Source organism: Orbicella faveolata, unplaced genomic scaffold (genome assembly GCF_042242905.1).
Source record: "Orbicella faveolata isolate gen_17 unplaced genomic scaffold, um_ofav_v1 contig_26, whole genome shotgun sequence".
Classification (NCBI taxonomy): domain Eukaryota; kingdom Metazoa; phylum Cnidaria; class Anthozoa; order Scleractinia; family Merulinidae; genus Orbicella; species Orbicella faveolata.
In genome coordinates, this window is record NW_028301554.1 from 2,333,034 (window position 1) to 2,356,063 (window position 23,030).

Here is a 23,030-nt window from a genome sequence, read left to right on the forward strand (position 1 = left end):
TAATAAAATTGATCAAAGTTCAACGAGAACAGTGAATGAAACCGTTCTGTATCAGAGGTTTTCCGGGCTTTTCCTCGCGACTTCGCCGATCGTGGCTACGGCCTCCGGCAGCCCAAGCGAAGCGAAGTATTTTCGTTTGCCTCGCGCGAGTAAAAACCTCTGGTACCCAGGGAACGTCGAGCCTGACCCGGGCCAGCCTTTATACAGATCAAAAACTGAAAACATGGGCTAGAAAGATGACAAACAAACAAACAACAAAAAAATTGAAAGTATAACAGGTATAACGGATGGTGGTAGGTCCTGATGGAACCCAAAGAAAAGTGAAACAAATGGTTATTTGACTGAAAGTTCCAACCATGAGCTTTTAGGCCACTGTTTACATCTAAGAATTGACGAAATTTCAACCCTTCTCGCCGGGTCAACCCGAGTCTCGACAAGGGTTACCCGGCAAGGGGGGCTGACCCGGCTTGACTACTGCTTTCATGTAAACGCTGATAAAAATTTGACTGTAAAAGGGTTGCCCGCCGCGGCGATTCAACCGGAGGAAAAACCACCCGGGGTCGTGTAGAGGGCCTTACACGGAAATTTCGTAGAATGGTGGAAAGATAACTTCAAAATATCTAGATGCACGTTTGAATATTGTCCGAGTGATTGGTCCGGATTTGGCAAACAAGGATTAACCAATGTCTTTGTGTTTTGCCATGACTCGTACGTAAATTGAAAACAAATGTTGCCGGAAAACGTGATAGAATGAGACCGACGCAATCTGGACACCACGGGATGTGAAATAATATGCGACCGCAAGCGGATGTATCTGTCATCTCGACCTCGATTACCGACTTAAACCATGCCTGATCACATGGTAAAATCGAACTTTTACCTCTGTTATCTTTCTGTTATCTTGAGCGGCGCTCGCACACACACAATGTTTACCAGTAAAAAATCAAGTAAAGCTTAAATATCCATCTTGTAAATGTTGTAAATTAATTCTGGCTGGAAACGCGATTACTGTGAACTGAGGTGTGCAACTTGATCCTCTGACTGCGTAGAGAACCTTTTTTTGTTTGAAAAATGAGAATTAGTTGTTTATTAAAATTTTACTTACCTGCAAACAATAGTGGTCTGTTCTGCTGTCATTTTTAGTGAAATTAGATCGTTGTTCTTATCCTTTGACGCTCCCTTTCCCACGTTGAGTTGTATCCGTTGATCTGGTCGCGGAAAATTATCATAGCTGTCATATTCTGCCTAGATACATCTGGTCATCTGGAAATTACGTTTCTCGGTACGTAGAGTCTGTTCACATTTTGCAATTTTTTGCACGAGGCTGCAGCGTCAAAATATTTTGTAATTAACATCGTTCTGATCGTTCCCCTATGTTTAGTGTATACTTTGTGTCCAACGGTGGGAAGCGCGGTCAGGATTTGCCGACCCGTTGTTGGAGCGTTTGCTGCCTGAGGTTGAGGTAAGAACTACTTCGAGTTGTAAATAAATGAGCCTATAAATTATTATATTTAATATTGCCAACGTTAAGCAAAGTCCGCGGGAAAAGCCGGCACTGTTTTTCAAACCGTATTCGCAATTATTGTATTTCAAACGCACCCGAACTGCCGAAAGTATAGCTTCATTGAGCTGGTCAAAGGCAAGACCACAAAGGGGTCTAAAATGTTTTCGAACTTGGAAGGGCTTTCGAAGTTGTCTCTTTATCTACTGTGATCTTACTTCCAAGTGCAATTTCTGTCACGACCACTGAGTAAAATCAAATCCTGGTACTGGTACTTTCAATGCGAACATGAACTATGCAGACTATGGAAACACATCTGCCTTTTCTGACAAAACGAGATAGTGTAATGATTGTTGATTATTTTTTCCCCGGCGTAAGAAAGTATTGTTCCATCAGTTTCTTTACTGTCCGATTGTGTTCTTTATAGAACCGAAAGCTGATTCCCTGTTATTGCCTTTTGGTATAGCCGAAACGTTGCCCGGGAATAGGTGTTAACCAACACTCTACTGTCCCACTCTACTTCGACTGATCTAAAGGCACGGTGCCAATTCAAGAAACAATTCTGATCTAACAACGGCCAGGCAGGATTCTTCTCATATGTGTTATATCTTTATTCGGGCTTATTTGTGCCTTTGTGGAAGTTATGGTTTTTACGGATCTAATAACTGTACTTTGCGATTTAGAAGGGAAAATACATCAGGGCATGCCTTGTCACATGCCAGAAAAGAGCTGAAGGTAATCATGTTAAACTCAAAAATCGTCATTATTTTTTCTCACGGGTTTCCGTTTGTTAATGCGCGTTTTTTCGCACATTTGGTTTTGGTGGACAATGTATTTTGCATCCCTGAGTTGTTACCGGAAATGGAGACCCAGTTTCGACGATGGTACGGAAAGTGAACAAAACCCCAATTCGAATTTTCGTACTCAGTAGTCAGGAACATTTACTTCAATAGGACCCATCCGAACTAGGCTGAATAAATTCGTTCGGCTTTGCTGAAAATTATGAAAAGTCTTATTGCAACCAATTTTCAATTTGGTCAACGTCTCCGCCATTTTAAAATCCAAAATTATTTGATGACCACAAGATGTCAATCACGCAAGAACGTGGACAACTTCTGTAAATTCACCGTCCGCTCTTGAAAAGTGAAATTATCAATGACAGATATTACTGGTCACATTGACCATAAACTGATAACGTGAACATTTTAGGACCTGGAACTGGCCTCTCAGAAGAAATGACCGCTTAGAAGAGGGTGACCATTAAACTGCAAGTTCACGCACTAAACTAAAACAGAATCATCGTACAAGACAAAAAGGCAATGGCTGGGGTTTTCCTACGAAAGTCCGAGTATTAAATTTTCTCTGTACCTTGACTAATGCTGACATAATAATAATATTAATAATAATAATAATGATAATGATAATGATAATGATAATGGTAATGGTAATGGTAATGATAATGATACTGATAATGATAATAAAAAGGAACTTGCATCTTACATGTATAGGGTAAAAATTCAGAAATAATAATAATAATAATAATAATAATAATAATAATAATAATAATAATAATACCTCATATTATATTTTGCCTCAATCACAGGCCCAAATCCTAGGGGATGGTTCTGAATCATGTTTTCCAAGGTGAGTAGCACAATAAAAATTTGAGATAAGACTACTGTTGTGATCTTTTGGTCAGTGCATTTCCTGGATAATGTCACTTTTCATGTCAAGTATTCATGACAAAGATGATAACCGTAACTTAAAATAAGAGAGATTCACATGATGAACACAAAAGCACCTTTTTAATAAGCAAAAATTATTACAAAAGCTTACTACCACCAAGTGACCAGTAAGTTCCCGTATCACTTGTCATGATTACGATGTATACCATTACCGCTTGTAATTTCTCATGGTGAAAACAAAATGTCTCAAGCAGCTCTTTGATTGGTACCAATGATCTGAAATTCCTACCACCAAGTGACCAGTAAGTTCCCGTATCACTTTTCATGATAAAGATGTATACCGTTACTTTGAAGTTCACTTGGTGAAGACAAAATGTCTCAAGTAGCTTTTTGATTAACGAAACTGACTTATGAAATTAAAGACAAAATATCACAAGTAGCTTTTTCATTGGCACCGAATGATTATGAGAAATTACTACCACCAAGTGACCAGTAAGTTCCCATATCACTTTTCATGATAAAGATGTATACCGTTACTTTAAAGTTCACTTGGTGAAGACAAAATGTCTCAAGTGGTTTTTTGATTGGCACCCTATGATTATGAGAAATTACTACCACCAAGTGACCAGCAAGTTCCCGTATCACTATTCATGATCAAGATGTATACCGTTACTTTGAAGTTCACTTGGTGAAGACGAAATATCATAAGTAGCTTTTTCATTGGCAAAAACGATTAGAAATTACTACCACCAAGTGACCAGTAAGTTCCCGTATCACTTTCCATGATAAAGATGTATACCGTTACTTTAAAGTTGACTTGGTGAAGACAAAATGTCTCAAGCAGTTTTTTGATTGGCACCAAATGATTATGAGAAAGTACTACCACCAAGTGACCAGTAAGTTCCCGTATCACTTTCCATGGTAAAGATGTATACCGTTACTTTAAAGTTGACTTGGTGAAGACAAAATGTCTCAAGCAGTTTTTTGATTGGCACCAAATGATTATGAGAAATTACTACCACCAAGTGACCAGTAAGTTCCCGTATCACTTTCCATGGTAAAGATGTATACCGTTACTTTAAAGTTGACTTGAAGACAAAATGTCTCAAGCAGTTTTTTGATTGGCAGCAAATGATTATGAGAAATTACTACCACCAAGTGACCAGTAAGTTCCCGTATCACTTTCCATGGTAAAGATGTATACCGTTACTTTAAAGTTGACTTGGTGAAGACAAAATGTCTCAAGCAGTGTTTTGATTGGCACCAAATGATTATGAGAAATTACTACCACCAAGTGACCAGTAAGTTCCCGTATCACTTTCCATGGTAAAGATGTATACCGTTACTTTAAAGTTGACTTGGTGAAGACAAAATGTCTCAAGCAGTTTTTTGATTGGCAGCAAATGATTATGAGAAATTACTACCACCAAGTGACCAGTAAGTTCCCGTATCACTTTCCATGGTAAAGATGTATACCGTTACTTTAAAGTTGACTTGGTGAAGACAAAATGTCTCAAGCAGTTTTTTGATTGGCAGCAAATGATTATGAGAAATTACTACCACCAAGTGACCAGTAAGTTCCCGTATCACTTTCCATGGTAAAGATGTATACCGTTACTTTAAAGTTGACTTGGTGAAGACAAAATGTCTCAAGCAGTTTTTTGATTGGCAGCAAATGATTATGAGAAATTACTACCACCAAGTGACCAGTAAGTTCCCGTATCACTTTCCATGGTAAAGATGTATACCGTTACTTTAAAGTTGACTTGGTGAAGACAAAATGTCTCAAGCAGTTTTTTGATCGGCACCAAATGATTATGAGATTTTACTACCACCAAGTGACCAGTAAGTTCCCGTATCACTTTCCATGGTAAAGATGTATACCGTTACTTTAAAGTTGACTTGGTGAAGACAAAATGTCTCAAGGAGTTTTTTGATTGGCAGCAAATGATTATGAGAAATTACTACCACCAAGTGACCAGTAAGTTCCCGTATCACTTTCCATGGTAAAGATGTATACCGTTACTTTAAAGTTGACTTGGTGAAGACAAAATGTCTCAAGCAGTTTTTTGATTGGCAGCAAATGATTATGAGAAATTACTACCACCAAGTGACCAGTAAGTTCCCGTATCACTTTCCATGGTAAAGATGTATACCGTTACTTTAAAGTTGACTTGGTGAAGACAAAATGTCTCAAGCAGTTTTTTGATTGGCACCAAATGATTATGAGATTTTACTACCACCAAGTGACCAGTAAGTTCCCGTATCACTTTCCATGGTAAAGATGTATACCGTTACTTTAAAGTTGACTTGGTGAAGACAAAATGTCTCAAGCAGTTTTTTGATTGGCACCAAATGATTATGAGAAATTACTACCACCAAGTGACCAGTAAGTTCCCGTATCACTTTCCATGGTAAAGATGTATACCGTTACTTTAAAGTTGACTTGGTGAAGACAAAATGTCTCAAGCAGTTTTTTGATTGGCACCAAATGATTATGAGAAATTACTACCACCAAGTGACCAGTAAGTTCCCGTATCACTTTCCATGGTAAAGATGTATACCGTTACTTTAAAGTTGACTTGGTGAAGACAAAATGTCTCAAGCAGTTTTTTGATCGGCACCAAATGATTATGAGATTTTACTACCACCAAGTGACCAGTAAGTTCCCGTATCACTTTCCATGGTAAAGATGTATACCGTTACTTTAAAGTTGACTTGGTGAAGACAAAATGTCTCAAGCAGTTTTTTGATTGGCAGCAAATGATTATGAGAAATTACTACCACCAAGTGACCAGTAAGTTCCCGTATCACTTTCCATGGTAAAGATGTATACCGTTACTTTAAAGTTGACTTGGTGAAGACAAAATGTCTCAAGCAGTTTTTTGATCGGCACCAAATGATTATGAGATTTTACTACCACCAAGTGACCAGTAAGTTCCCGTATCACTTTCCATGGTAAAGATGTATACCGTTACTTTAAAGTTGACTTGGTGAAGACAAAATGTCTCAAGGAGTTTTTTGATTGGCAGCAAATGATTATGAGAAATTACTACCACCAAGTGACCAGTAAGTTCCCGTATCACTTTCCATGGTAAAGATGTATACCGTTACTTTAAAGTTGACTTGGTGAAGACAAAATGTCTCAAGCAGTTTTTTGATTGGCAGCAAATGATTATGAGAAATTACTACCACCAAGTGACCAGTAAGTTCCCGTATCACTTTCCATGGTAAAGATGTATACCGTTACTTTAAAGTTGACTTGGTGAAGACAAAATGTCTCAAGCAGTTTTTTGATTGGCACCAAATGATTATGAGATTTTACTACCACCAAGTGACCAGTAAGTTCCCGTATCACTTTCCATGGTAAAGATGTATACCGTTACTTTAAAGTTGACTTGGTGAAGACAAAATGTCTCAAGTGGTTTTTTGATTGGCACCAAATGATTATGAGAAATTACTACCACCAAGTGACCAGTAAGTTCCCGTATCACTTTCCATGGTAAAGATGTATACCGTTACTTTAAAGTTGACTTGGTGAAGACAAAATGTCTCAAGCAGTTTTTTGATTGGCAGCAAATGATTATGAGAAATTACTACCACCAAGTGACCAGTAAGTTCCCGTATCACTTTCCATGGTAAAGATGTATACCGTTACTTTAAAGTTGACTTGGTGAAGACAAAATGTCTCAAGCAGTTTTTTGATCGGCACCAAATGATTATGAGATTTTACTACCACCAAGTGACCAGTAAGTTCCCGTATCACTTTCCATGGTAAAGATGTATACCGTTACTTTAAAGTTGACTTGGTGAAGACAAAATGTCTCAAGGAGTTTTTTGATTGGCAGCAAATGATTATGAGAAATTACTACCACCAAGTGACCAGTAAGTTCCCGTATCACTTTCCATGGTAAAGATGTATACCGTTACTTTAAAGTTGACTTGGTGAAGACAAAATGTCTCAAGCAGTTTTTTGATTGGCAGCAAATGATTATGAGAAATTACTACCACCAAGTGACCAGTAAGTTCCCGTATCACTTTCCATGGTAAAGATGTATACCGTTACTTTAAAGTTGACTTGGTGAAGACAAAATGTCTCAAGCAGTTTTTTGATTGGCACCAAATGATTATGAGATTTTACTACCACCAAGTGACCAGTAAGTTCCCGTATCACTTTCCATGGTAAAGATGTATACCGTTACTTTAAAGTTGACTTGGTGAAGACAAAATGTCTCAAGCAGTTTTTTGATTGGCACCAAATGATTATGAGAAATTACTACCACCAAGTGACCAGTAAGTTCCCGTATCACTTTCCATGGTAAAGATGTATACCGTTACTTTAAAGTTGACTTGGTGAAGACAAAATGTCTCAAGCAGTTTTTTGATTGGCAGCAAATGATTATGAGAAATTACTACCACCAAGTGACCAGTAAGTTCCCGTATCACTTTCCATGGTAAAGATGTATACCGTTACTTTAAAGTTGACTTGGTGAAGACAAAATGTCTCAAGCAGTTTTTTGATCGGCACCAAATGATTATGAGATTTTACTACCACCAAGTGACCAGTAAGTTCCCGTATCACTTTCCATGGTAAAGATGTATACCGTTACTTTAAAGTTGACTTGGTGAAGACAAAATGTCTCAAGTGGTTTTTTGATTGGCACCAAATGATTATGAGAAATTACTACCACCAAGTGACCAGTAAGTTCCCGTATCACTTTCCATGGTAAAGATGTATACCGTTACTTTAAAGTTGACTTGGTGAAGACAAAATGTCTCAAGCAGTTTTTTGATTGGCAGCAAATGATTATGAGAAATTACTACCACCAAGTGACCAGTAAGTTCCCGTATCACTTTCCATGGTAAAGATGTATACCGTTACTTTAAAGTTGACTTGGTGAAGACAAAATGTCTCAAGCAGTTTTTTGATCGGCACCAAATGATTATGAGATTTTACTACCACCAAGTGACCAGTAAGTTCCCGTATCACTTTCCATGGTAAAGATGTATACCGTTACTTTAAAGTTGACTTGGTGAAGACAAAATGTCTCAAGCAGTTTTTTGATTGGCACCAAATGATTATGAGAAATTACTACCACCAAGTGACCAGTAAGTTCCCGTATCACTTTCCATGGTAAAGATGTATACCGTTACTTTAAAGTTCACTTGGTGAAGACAAAATGTCTCAAGTGGTTTTTTGATTGGCACCAAATGATTATGAGAAATTACTACCACCAAGTGACCAGTAAGTTCCCGTATCACTTTCCATGGTAAAGATGTATACCGTTACTTTAAAGTTGACTTGGTGAAGACAAAATGTCTCAAGCAGTTTTTTGATTGGCACCAAATGATTATGAGAAATTACTACCACCAAGTGACCAGTAAGTTCCCGTATCACTTTCCATGGTAAAGATGTATACCGTTACTTTAAAGTTGACTTGGTGAAGACAAAATGTCTCAAGCAGTTTTTTGATTGGCACCAAATGATTATGAGAAATTACTACCACCAAGTGACCAGTAAGTTCCCGTATCACTTTTCATGATAAAGATGTATACCGTTACTTTGAAGGTCACTTGGTGAAGATAAAGTGTTTCAAGTAGCTTTTTGATTGGTGAAACTGACTTATGAAATTACTACCACCAAGTGACCACTAAGTTCCCGTATCACGTTCCATGGTAAAGATGTATACCGTTACTTTAAAGTTCACTTGGTGAAGACAAAATATCATAAGTAGCTTTTTAATTGGCAGAAATGATTAGAAATTACTGCCACCAAGTGACCAGTAAGTTCCTGTATCACTTTTCATGATGAAGATGTATGCCATTACTTTGAAGTTCAGTTGGTGAAGACAAAATGTCTCTAGTAGCTTTTTGATTGGCGAAACTGACTTATGAAACTTCTACCACCAAGTGACCAGTAAGTTTCCCTATCACTTTCCGTGATAAAAATGTATACTGTTACTTTGAAGTTCACATGTTGAACTCGACAAAATGTCAGAAGCAGCCTTATAATCGGCACAAATGATTAGAAGTTGCCACTACCAAGTGATCAGTACCTTCCCATGAGTGACTGTTCTTGATAAGGGACAAAACTAGCAGACCAGTCAGTTCCCAGAAAGTTTCTGGCCTCTATGAAATGAAGTAGTAAATTACTGTTACTTTGAGTTTGAAATGTTGCTTCCCAGAAAACAGTTTGTGCTGCAATGTGTTGTTTTGTGCTTATTGCAAATTGTTATGTTGTCCATCTGGTTGCCATAAAAAGGTATGTCTCTATAAAGTCACATAGCTGTTCATATGTGTACATGTAGGTGTAAAGGACTGCATATTATACCGGCCTTAGTACTAAAAATATATCTAATACCATGACATATAATTAATTGAAACTCTATTGCAGTTGATACTGAATTACCCAACCTAATTACAAAATGTACATACAAGGAGGACATGTATCATTTTACCACGACTGCTATTAATCTCACAATCTGATTAGGTAATTTGCTGTTGTCACGCAATGCCTTCTTCAGCTTGCACTCTGAAAAAAAACATTTTTTTTGACATTGATTTGTTGTGGACTCACTTGGCTGCGCCTCTTGAGTCCACAACATTTTGATCACTGTGATGACGTTATCGTTGTTGATAAGAGCGCAGACCACGATAAACCACATTCGATTTCTTAAATTTATAATAATTAATGAGAATAAAAATGAAAACAACAATGATAATAGTACTCTTAAAGATAATAATGATAATAGTAAATGCAAACTGTACCGAAATGAAAGGTATACAGTGGAGTTACATGTACTAGGGAAACAACTTTTGGTTTGAGTCATTGGGGGTTTGAGAAATGAGGAATTCACTCTTGTTTTTATCTAGGTTTTTTGTAAATCTAATCCATATTTTTGTGGTGTAATGTTGGAAGACAGCTGCACCAATTTGGAAAACACTGATGTGATGAATGCACCCTGTTTAAATATTGTTGTTGTTGTTGTTATTATTTGTATTATTATTACCAGTGGGACCGTCAAAACAATATTATAATTATTATTAACAGTTATGTTAGTGACTGGCCCCTTGGGGGAGAGTGAATTTTGTTTCCCAAGAATTTCAATGTTTCCCGAGACAAAGTCGAAGGAAACATTGAGTTTCGATTCATCAAGTGATTTCTTATACCGTAAATCCTCGAATTAGCGCCTGGGGTGCTTATTTCAAATTTAGGAGAAGAAGGGGGGGGGGGGGGAGAGGGGTGCTTATTTAATTTTTCCCAAATCACGGCCTGACATGATCATTTTTTAAAAAATCATCTGTGCGTAAACAACAATATAAACTGTATGTCAACATAAAAAGCTGATCCTAAACTTTAAATTGCGGCACCATTGGTACTTGAAATTTTTTTTTTCACTTACCGGTTCACAAACTGAAACAATGCACAAATCTATTACTACACAACGAAAACTGCTGTATACATCCTTTGTATTAGTTGTCCACAAAATGGGGGGAGGGGAAGGGGCGCTCATTTGAAGGGGGGCACTTATTGTAAATTTTGGCCTATAGGAGGGGCGCTTATTCGAGAGGGCACTTGTTCAAAGGGGGCGCTTATTCGAGGGGGGCACTAGTGCGAAGATTTACAGTATAGCAAAACAAATGGATCAAATCGACAGAAAACAAATAATCACTTTATTGCCAAGTGATATGCAACAGCAGTCAACATTGCGCGGGTAACAGTAAACTGCTTCCTGTTTGATGTCATGGTTTTTGCAATATTGCCCGCTCATGGCATTTGGCGGAAAACAGCTGTTTCATTGTTATATTTCATGTGAACATTAACTAGCCAATGAATGGGCGTAATGAAGTGGGAAAAAAGCCAGCTATATAACAATTTAATATGTAATATACAGGTCACAGGAGAGCTTGTATTGTACTGCACTGGTTATTAATTCATGTGCTATGTTAAAACCATTTGTATGGTCCCAGACAATGCTAATGTTATCAATGAAAATGACCAAGGAGTATAAACAATTCAATCAATCAATCAATCAAGCACTCTCAATCAGTCAATTAAATCAATCAATAGCATAAGTTTAATTTTGACACTGACAGTGTATTTCAGCAGCATGGTTGTTCAGAAACATAGGAAAATCAGAAACTTGTTATTGCAAAAAATAGGAAAATTAGGAACTTTCTTTGAAAAAATAGGAAAATCAATGCTATTTTGATGGACTAAGATAGTTTCCCTGCAACCCATCAGCTATGTCAGTCTGCCACTTTAGTCAGTGATGCAACAGTTTGGCATAAGGACATGTATGGATAACTAATATATTTTCCATGGTTTAATGTACAATGTTATTATCTGTTGACTCTAACACAAGTCACCTGAACTACATTAATAAATGTAGTAGATAAAAGAGGTGCAGAAGAAAATCATTGCAAAAATATGTTTCAAACAGTAAGTCTAACTTATGGAAAGAAATCCAGTAAGCAACAGAGAACAAAGAATGAATTACTGTCACTAACAGTTTTGTTGATTAATTTTATATCATCAAAGTCATGACACCGATTGTTTAATTATAAGTCGACATGTACATCTGAAACACCCAGTAAGGCTTAAATCTATTTTTAATTTTGTAACACATGCTTGGCCAAAAAAAGGAAAAATAGGAGGTTTCACTTCAACAAAATAGAAGAAATAGGAAACTGCTCAAAAAATAAGGGGAAAAAATAGGAACTGGACATGCTGCACTGATTTAGGCTAGTCAATTAATGATCAATCAATAATTAACACTAAACTTGTCCCAGAAATTATTGATATCATTTAGTGTATGAATGGTCCCAAAAACACACACTATTTATCACAGGGCTTGAAAAAAGTGCCGTCCGTTTGTCCGGGACTAGTAGATTTTCCTCCTGGGCAAGTAACTTTTCGTTGTCACTTAATTATCTGATCGCCAAGGACCCAGGTCTTGGTTAATGAGGTCTAATAATACCTGGTGTAACAAAACCTTGCAATGAAGTCATATATAGTATAAAGGAAAAAAAAAGTCAAGCCAGTTTCACATATATCTGCCATTAATATATACATTGCTGTATGTGTAGGCTTTCATTGAAAGAACTTCACCATTTTTTACTCAAAATCTAGCCCTCCAATTATAATACATGTAGCTCATAAAGTGAGTCTTTTGGTTTAAAACTACTACATCAATGCAGATGATTTAAATCTTTCTTGTAAAGAGTCAGGAGAGCACACTTTCGGGTAAAAGTGATGAAACATCATTTCATGAAATATCATCTCAATTTATTTATGTATGCTACTTTGTAAGCTGCAGAAACAAAGCAGCTTAAAAAAATTTCAGGATTGAATTGAATTCCAAGGCAACCCATGACCACTGTAATTCTTCCACTTGCTCTACCAACTGAATTGTTGACTGAAGTCAGTTTTATGCCACAAAAACAAGACAGTCTAAACAAAAACACCTTTATAACAATTATCTTGATACTTTTAAAATTTTAATTAATTTGTGGCATGCCCATATTGTTCTGATGCAAGAAATGTAGCTTTTATATTTCTGATGCCACCCTTAGTTGAAGTCTCATGGGGTGGGCAAGAAAAGAGTGATTTTCTGCCCATCTGATTATTTCATTTACTTGTTAGTTATTTCTTCACAGTTGTTTTCTGTGAATAGCCAATGACACAATATATAATTAGGTCATAAAGTTTAAGGATAAAACCCTTACTGAGAAAAATATAGACAAAGTAATTCTATGCTTAAAAGGAACTTGTAACAAATTAACCAAATGTTGTCTCTTGCACACTGACTAACTTCAATTTCTACACCATAAGTATAAGCTATCTACTATATTTGTATCTGAATCTTTTAGTCGTCATTTGCTTAATTTTCTTTGTCTGTTTACAGCAATATCCTACTGATTTGGTGGCATACAGAAAATTTTTCCGTAAACCAGAGCCAAGCTATATATTCCTACCCAAATCTTCAAAAAAGTTGAGGAAAAGAAACAAGTCCCCAGCAAGTTGTATACCCTCAAACCATAAAAATGGAAAGGTAAATTATTATGTCAGCAAACTATCATGAAGGCATTGTTTTTGTAAATGCTCAAATACCTTCTTCTCCAGGGGTTTATTTAGAAAATGACATTCCGTACCACTGTTACTTATTCAAGAGGAGGGTTTTTTTTACGTGCTTCAGAGTGAATTAACCAACACTTAATTATTTTAGCAACCAAGGAAACACCTTATGTTTTGAAGACATTGGTGGAAAATTAAGGGTAAACTTTCGATAGTTATGAAAAAACTCGAGGAAGGCCGTAATTTATTGATAGTATTCTGCAGATTTGATATTTTAAGTCTGAATAATCTTGGTCACATTGTTTCCTTTTGCAGTCACATTTTCCAATTCTTCTCTGAAAAAAAGTGTTGTGCATAAGTTACCATGCTTGACATGTGATGTAAAGCATAATTAATTTAATTTGTATCTGGTCATAGGCTAAAGCCCATGTAAGCAGAAAGAAATGCAAGAGATTACCTCCATCTGACACATATGGGAGCACACTAGACTTTGATTCTCCTGTATTAGATTCATTTTCTGAAGATGATTCTCATCCTGTCGATAAGTAAGTGTACAAGTCAAACAGTCTTTTTCATGTTTGTGGAGGCAGTCTGGCTGCGTGGTTAGAGCACTGGAATTGAAATCCGTAGGTCCCGGGTTCAAATCCTGCTCTGACCACTAGCTGATGTTGTTCTCGGTGGCTCCGAGTTCAATTCTCGGCTACACTTGTAAATTATAGCCAACTGGTATGACTCCCACCAGCTGGGATTCTCAACCTAGTTATGTTTATTTCAATATTTATTTATCATTGATTGTTTACATATTGGTCCTGAAAAGCCCCAATGGGGAGTGGCCAATTAAGTGTACATTTTTTCTATATATTATTTTTTTCTGGGCTCATAACGGCTTTAACCTGCAACCAGCTGGTAACATATTTCACCTTCCCATCTACTTTTTCTTTTCAGTCATTTCATGTAAATGATTAAATAAATCCCATGAAGGCAGGGATACATTGGCCAGGATAAAACCCTGGATAATGTCAAAAAAAATTGTTGTACATTCAATGGAATGCTTAGCTAGCATTGGTTTATTCAGTATAATTATTCCCTGGAACTACAGTGTACATTTCTCAGATGTATCTTGAGTCTGAGGTTATTTTATATGTGTTCATGTAGTGATTGAGGAGAAAAACAAATTGTGCCAGATTCGCAATGCGGTGGGCAAGCATGCAGGTTCACAGGGCCACACAAGTGAGAATCTTTCAAGGATCCTCGAGCATCTTAACCAAGATCCTCAAAGATCTGGTCAAGAACATTATCTTTAAGGATCTTAAGCAAGTGTTAAAAAGTTATAATAGTTGTAAGATCCTAAAAGATCCTGTAAAGTTTTTCAGCAGGACAACAGGCTGTTTGAACAACAAATTAGTTCCCATATTGTGATAAACCAGCAAAGAGGTATCCACTGTACTATTATAACAGGGTACTGCTAAATGGGTTCCTTAGCTTACATACAGTTTGTTTTTGTTTATTAATAGGATGACATTTATAGTGTTTCATACCCAGTATACAATAAAAATGTGTCTACCAAGCCATACAAGTGTTGAGCAACTTCAATTAAAACTGTATACCCTAACAGAGATTCCACCCCGGAACCAGAGACTGTTTTATCAGGACACACTGGTAGGTCAATAACCAAATAGCCACTGTGGGTACCCAGCCATGACTGGCCATAGACCTCTGAGTGATGACTTGAGAAATTCCCCAAGGATGGGACATAGTAACTGAGCATTCACTCAGGACAAAATAAGCAGTGTAATTCTCTTCTAATATCTGTGACAACAATTTCAAAATCATGTTGTAGAGCAAATCTAAAGACCATAATTGTTTTACCACACAATAGTGATCTATTTTAAGTAAGGGAAAAAACTGCCCTTTGAATTCATTCTACTTCAATTTCCTTACAGATTACATCTGCTCATAACCTAGCAGACTTCAAATGTGATGTCATGTCCTTAGCACTGGTAAAGGGTCCTGTCTTTGGAGGAGGTAATATTCAAATGTGTACCAAAATAAACTACTAGCATCTAAGAAAATGTTATTTTTTTGAAGGACAAGTTAAAGTAATATTTGGTTGCAAAATTAATTTTTTTCATTATACTGGGGTAAATTCATTTGCTCATTTTGTCACTTAACCTCATCATGCTCTTAGCAGAACCAATGCTGACTTCCACACATGTTGTACTCACTGCACAATAAACCACTACTGTTGGTATTGATTATTGTTGGTTAAGTTGAATAAGAAACTCACAACTCAAATTTGGTTTTAATAAACTGATACCTTAAAAAAACTGATCAATTTTTTTTTCTAGGTAAAGAAACAGAAAACCAATTTTCTCTAGAAGCCCTAACCGAGTGGTTGTGCAGCAGTTATGAGGAGACAGACAAATCCTGGTACATTTCTAAAGACAACCTTTTCAGAGAAGCCATCGACTACTTCAAGGTTTCAGACACTGCATCCAATAAAAGAATTTTTTTTGAGATAATAGGCCGCAATATCTTTGGAAAGATCCCAGAGTTCATGACAGTTAATCTTAAATCGAAGAAACAAATAAGAGGGCTGCAGAAAAGAGGGGTGCGACCAGGTAGTAATGCTGCACAATCAGCAAGAGACCGCAATTCAACAGAAATGAAATGTGAAATTAAAAATGATAGCAGAGAAGGTGAAAATGAAAGGAATGTCAACAGTGGAGTGGTCAGTGAAGATATTGAAGGTGTAACAATTGACACTGAGGTAGAGAAAACTGGTGGAAATAAAGAAGACAAGATAGGAAGAGAAGATGAAAATGAAAGGAATGTCAACAGTGAAGCAGTCAGTGAAGATATTGAAGGTGTAGTGACTGACTCTGAGATAGACCAAACTGGTGGAAACAAAGAAAACAAGATAGGAAGAGAAGATGAAAATGAAAGGAATGTCAACAGTGGAGCAGTCAGTGAAGATATTGAAGGTGTAATGACTGACATTGAGATTGAGCAAACTGGTGAAAACAAAAAAGACAAGATAAGAAGAGAAGATGCAAATGAAAGGAATGCCCATGGTGGAGCAGTCAGTGAAGATACTAAAGGTGTAACAATTGACACTGAGAAAGAGCAAACTGGTGGAAACAAAGAAGAGAAGTTAGGAGTAGAAGATGCAAATGAAAGGAATGCTTGTGGTGGAGCAGTCAGTGAAGATACTAAAGGTGTAACAATTGACACTGAGAAAGAGCAAACTGGTGGAAACAAAGAAGAGACGTTAGGAGTAGAAGATGAAGAAGAAAGGAATGTCCATGGTGGTGCAGTCAGTGACTATATTAAAGGTGTAATTATTGACACTGAGATAGAGCAAACTGGTGGAAACAAAGAAAAGGAAGAGAAGATGCAAATGACAAATAACAAGAATGTCAAAGGTAGAGAGAGAAGAAGAGAAGATGCAAATGAAAGGAATGCCCATGGTGGAGCAGTCAGTGGAGATATTGAAGGTGTAATGACTGACACTGAGATAGAGCAAACTGGTGGAAACAAAGAAGAGAAGTTAGGAGTAGAAGATGAAAATGAAAGGAATGCTCGTGGTGGAGGAGTCAGTGAAGATATTGAAGATGTAACAATCGACACAGAGAAAGAGCAAACTGGTGGATACAAAGAAGACAAAATAGGCAGAGAAGATGCAAATATAAGGAATGTCAACGGTGGAGCAGTTAGTGAAGATACTGAAGGTGCCATGACTGACACTGAGATAGAGCAAACTGGTGGAAACAAAGAAGAGAAGATAGGAGTAGAAGATGAAAATGAAAGGAATGCTGGTGGTGTAGCAGTCAGTGTAGATATTGAACATGTAACAATTGACACTGAGAAAGAGCAAACTGGTGGATACAAAGGAGACAAAATAGGAAGAGAAGATGCAAATATAAGGAATGTCAACGGTGGAGCAGTTAGTGAAGATATTGAAGGTGTCATGACTGACACTGCGATAGAGCAAACTGGTGGAAACAAAGAAGAGAAGATAGGAGTAGAAGATGAAGAACAAAGGAATGTCCATGGTGGAGCGGTCAGTGACGATATTGTAGGTGTAACAATTGACACTGAGATAGAGCAAACTGGTGGAAACAAAGAAGACAAGATAGGAAGAGAAGATGAAAAAGAAAGGAATGTCAACAGCAAAGCCGTCAGTGAAGATATTGAAGATGTAACAATTGACACTGAGAAAGAGCAAACTTGGTGGGACCTGAATGCAATGAAAATGAAATGTGATGGCGACCTTGATTCAGATGATATGGATCAGGCAGATGAAGTAACACTAAAACACACATGTACTATTGCTAGTGCTGAGGATATGTTTTGTAACAAGGTAATGCTGTCAAGTAGACAGTGGAACAATGCAAATGTCAAGGATCTAAAGCCTCAAGAGTTAGATTGCCAGAATTTTAAACAGTACTTGTCTTTTTCCGTTCCTAAACCACTGCCACGAGTAAACAGTGAAGAAAGGATGGCGATTTACCAGTCATCTGGTTACTCAACCAGCCACTCAAACAACTGTCTGAGGGCATTCCTGATCAAGGCCTTCCCACCAGTTCAGGTGTGCAACGCTGCAGCAAAAGATTTTAGCAGCTTAACTTTCCCTAGTGATGTCCTGCCACAGTTCACTGGTACATGCTACAGCTCCATTAGGAATCGAACCAGATTCTCTATACAATGTGTGGTGTGCCCTCTCTACCAAGAAAGATGTACCAGACAAGGTGTTTTCTCAAAAGTGTCTAGTTGTGGAGGTAAAGATCTAGATGGAATCTCGCAGGCCATGATACACCATAAGCTCCGTCTGCACCAGTCGGCATTAGCATACTTCAGTGGCTCTTCTGCAACAGTCACAATGGTGGAATCGAACGTCAATAGGGATGTTCGCCAAACACAACAGAGAACTATTTTCCAGGCCCTAAAACTGAATGAGTCCAACACTACAAGTAAGGTTGCACATTGTCTTGGCTTCTTCGAAAATCAAGAAATAGTGGAATCCTACAAAGACAGTTCTGGTATAAGACGGATGACAGCCAAAACATTGTTTCAACGAGAAAGGAGTAAAGGAAGGTTCCAGTGCTTCCACAAGGTTGGACATGAAAAATGTTTAACATGGGCAGGATGGAAAGAGATACATGCAGAGGAAGCCGCAAAGTTGACTGAGAGTAGATCAAGCAGGGCAGCATATGTAACAGTTAACAGGAAAGTTAATTATGATGGAAAAAGCATCCAAGTCAAAGCAGCAATCAAGAGTTTAGACCCTCCATGTTCTGGTAAACCTAGCGGAAACATCAATCACCCATTCACTTGTGATAACTGTTACAACCTTCAGCATTATCTGTTGGATCTACACAAGAAAAGGTCTCGAGCAAAACTGACACAGAAGGGAGAAGGAAGAGTAGGAAAAAGAGGTTTTCGCCTTGATTATGCAACACAGACTGAGTTAAAGGAAAAACTGCATACAATAACTTCAGAGAAGAGGAATTTGGAGAAAACAGTCGTAACAAGGATGCAGCAAAGAGATGTGCTGAGCTGGGAGGAGATGCTGCATAACAGTTGCAAGCATGGTTATCAAGAGAAACTGATTGTTGACTTACTTGCATTGTTTAGAGAGGATATAGACGTAAAAAAACCCGTGCAAGTCACAGTTCTCACCAACCTCGTGGGAAAACTTAAAGGAAATGTCAATCACAAATACATACCACTCATAAAAATGATTGCCAAGTTACACAAAACACGACTTGGGGAGACCAACTACGATCTAATGAGTGTAAGTATGTAATCTGCAATACAGCAAAAACGCCTGTATTTAAAAATAAACATGTTGATTAAGAATCTAAGCCAAGATTTGCCTTCTAGACCCATTGTACATTGAGAACCTCTTTTAGCCTAAAAGTTTGGTGTAGAAGCTTCTATGTGGTTTTGGGGTTTTGAATATCATGAATATACCAATGAATTAGGAATATGGCACGGTTATTATAAATGACATTTTTTTCATTCCTCAGAGTAACACTGATTTCCTGAAACAGAAGTTTGTATATTATGGCTACAATGAAAACCTCATGTTAATTTTATTTTTCTTCTCTTCTTCAGAGTATGTTTGGCCTTCCTTGTAGCACTACCTGTGACAGTTACATGCTCAAAGAAAAACTTCAGCCAGGCTTTAATCTTCCTGTCATTAAACATGCAGCTCAACTATACAATGGTGCACCAGTGATTGAAGCTAGTGATGAAGCAAGGGCTCTTAGGTAAGATCTGTATACCTGTTACATATACAGCAGCCTTTCAAATAGCATTGTCATGCAATAGCACATTGTTGAATAGACATGTATTAAAAACTGGATCATTGGATAATGCAATTCTTTCGCTGGCTTAGCCATCATGAGTTCTATGTTAATGAATTTAACCTTAATGGAAGCTCACAAAAACATCACAATTGACCACATCAGATTCTGTATTTAATATCTTGCCAAGTATTTACAGTATTGCAGATTTAATATCACATCTCTTAATCATTTGAAAGGGCAAAAAGGTAGTTTCCAGAAAAAAATAGGCTGGCTCCATGGAAACTAATATTAAATTTACAGAATTTTAATCAGCAGAACTTGGTAAAAATAAAAAGTAAAAATTTGAGAGAAACAAAAAATACTGTTAAACTCTGCTGTTCAAATTTGTTGCAGAAAGAAACATTTCTCATGTATATATGAGCAGACGCATCCTAAAAACAAAACAGAAATCGAGAAAACCTAGAATTAACAATAATTTTTTGCGAGACGTTAACAGAAAGATTGCGTTTCAGTCGCCATGGCAACTGCACAAATGTGCAAATTGCAGTCTGGAACGAACGCTGCAAAGCAAACCTTTTATCCAAAGTTTCTGAGCTCTACGCTTCGTAAGTTGGCTTAATACACATAAGCCTTAAGTTTCATTCAAGAATTAAGTGAGATTCTAAAAGTAACCAAAACTCGGCAGGATTGTAGATTACCGGGCCACTCATCTGCATCTTATTGAATTTGAATGGTTCCTTTTGTTTCTGTATGCTTCGTTCTTAAAGGCAGTGAGACATGTGTAATTAAGTGGCCCGGTATTGTAAAATCGCTCCAAACTGGCGATCCGAGGAGTATTTAGTCGAATTTGGACACACGTCTTCACATCGAGAACTCGTGTAAAACGACACGTGGGAACGTTTACCCATAATTCCTGCTCCGAATTTCAAGATAATTCTGGAACTTACTTCCTTAATTATTTACGATACCTCCTGCGTTATTTTCCTCCCCAAAAACCATCTTCAGAATCTCTTAGATTCGTTGTGGTGTCTCCGCCATTACGAAAGGGCTTGACGATAGAAGAATGGTCATGTATACCATATTCAAGTGTCTTGGATCAAAATCAGCCAGTGATTGGGTCATTGATTATACTCCATCCGATTCATGTAGTACAAATTTGATAGAAATCGGAATTAACGCGATTTTTTGGCAAGGTATTTTCCTATGGAGCACTGGTGACCTCCCGATCACAGAGCGAACAGTAGTGGCAAACGAAACTAATAGCGTCGGAACGTTCCTCGAACGAATATAGTCAAAAGAATTAGTCTCGAAGTGTCCTTCTTTGAAAAAGCTTAGATTTTGGTGACCAGATTTGTCTGAGTGAGCAGGGAACAGGGCGCAGTAGTGAGAGCGCTCGCCTCCTACAATTTGGCCCGGGTTCGATTCCGGCCCGGTACCATATCTGGATTGAGTTTGTTGTTGGTTCTCGCCTTGCTCCGAGGGTTTTCCTCCGGGTTTTCCGGTTTTCCTCCTCCACGAAATCATCACTACAAATTCCATTTGGACCAGGATAGAGGGCCCGCATGAAAACCAACTAAGGCTGATGTGGTTACCTCTCTAAATATTGCAGTTTAGAGGCGAACATTTTATAGAAGAAGGTCGCCAAAAGGCGATCTCTGAAAACCTTGAGCTTGCAGCGCTGTGATAGAATTGAAAATCTGAATAGAACAAGTGCCCCAGTGACCACTGCTGACCTGTTTCCCGCAGGGATAACTAATACATTGATTCGACACATTGATGCATTTGATTCGTTGGTCGTTGTCTCACCAGGGGACCCTCGTCACCGTAAATGTCTAATTACTGATTAAGCACAAACTCCTTGTATGCCTAAGTCACTGAATATACCATAATTGTGTAGACCACATATATCAGCTAGTAAAATATGTTTCCTTGTAATGCAGATTCCTCCAGGCAGTCCAGAATGAAAGTGGGGATGTTACGTTAATCGGAAAATGCTGGAATGCTGATGTTGACAAATGGGACAATGATGTTCTTAGAATTCCAAAGAAAGATGAGAGCAAAGGTACGATTATAGCTATGTCAGTAAGTTTCTTTTGCTCCTGAGTCGCCCTGGAACACTTGGCCCAGATTAAGGGTGTTTTGCGGAAGGGAAATCCAAGATTGTATTCTTAAATCCAAAAACGGATATTGAGTCTCTTTACAAACAGGTTAATCCAGGATCGCTCGTCTAATGGTGCATCAAAGGAACCGAAGAATCCACTCCGCGCGAGGATTCTTTGTTTGCTTTGATGGGCGGTGCAAATGGCGGCTGTGGTCTGAGAACCCTGTGATATTATATTCTGGATGGCGACTCGTTCCAGTAAAAACACAATAAAATATATAATAAACAAATATAACATAAACAATTTCTTATCATTTTATGCCAGTGGCAGATCTAGGGGAGGGGCCCGGGGGGCCCGCCTCTCCCTTATTTGGGGTAAAAAAGGAAGAAATCACAGAACAAAGAAAAGCCAGCAGGGCAATCAAAACAACACCGGGCCCCCCTCTTAGCTTAAGGTCTGGATCCGCCGCTGTATGCTACAGTACGTTCACTGACTTCTAGAGAGCAATTGCGAAATCGGTAAAAGCACAGCAATGATGAATCCTTTTTCAAGCAAAATAAAGTCGTGTAATAAAATGTGGGTATAGGAGCTCTCCAGGTATGGCCACTTATACAGGTAACCGTATCGAAGACAGGCAATATGGGACTAAAAAAGGGTGACCGCAACTGCTTAACAGAGGTGACCGGTCAATACAGGTAGCAAGACACAACGTTTCTTTGAGCGGAAATTCTGGGCTATGATAGATGAAAGTAGACTCTTGAACACTTTCTCTACCTATTTAAAATATTATTTAGTCGTCTTTTGAAAGCAGTATTTTTCTATTCTCCTTGACAGTGCCTCTTTAAAAGATGCAACATTTCAAAAATTCCCTACTGAACTTTCGCTGTTAGGAGCAAGGTTCTAGGTGTCATATTGAAGTTCTCTGATGATTATGGACTTTTTATTTGAAGGTGATGAAGATGACTTTGCGTCCCTTAAGAGAATGGTGGATGAAATCATTGCAAGCCGACAGTTAGCTTCTAAAGTTGCTATACACAATTTGTGTAACCTAACAGGTCAAGTATCTCAGCCTCTAGTATATCTTATGTAGCCAACACCAAACAGCGGTTACGGTGGCTCCCATCTTCTGAAAATTTGGAGAAAGGTTATACAACACTGTGCAGCAAATAATGTTAACCTTGTTGGACACTCTGTTGACTCGGCTGGTTTTTCTCTCTCAGCATCTGTGCAGCTCATGACACCAACAGAATCTGCAGTTGCTGAGGGTATTAACTATTTAGGCCTTGATGTTCCAGATGAAAAATTTGTTGCCCCATACTTTTGGAAGCTGCCTAGTATTGCGTATGGAGA

At 37.9% G+C, this 23,030-nt stretch overlaps 1 protein-coding gene across 1 annotated transcript; it reads left to right on the top strand.

Moving 5' to 3' along the window:
* On the top strand, nt 1-22,770 carry LOC149107611 (uncharacterized). Its single transcript, XM_089296109.1, has 11 exons — nt 1-1,282; nt 1,382-1,462; nt 3,105-3,145; nt 13,095-13,241; nt 13,682-13,809; nt 14,779-14,923; nt 15,208-15,289; nt 15,613-19,061; nt 19,385-19,539; nt 21,519-21,640; nt 22,631-22,770. The coding sequence occupies exons 3-11, from the start codon at nt 3,134-3,136 to the stop codon at nt 22,768-22,770; spliced, it is 4,380 nt and encodes a 1,459-aa protein (XP_089152235.1). The 5' UTR covers nt 1-1,282; nt 1,382-1,462; nt 3,105-3,133.
* The last annotated feature ends 260 nt before the right edge of the window (nt 22,771-23,030 follow it).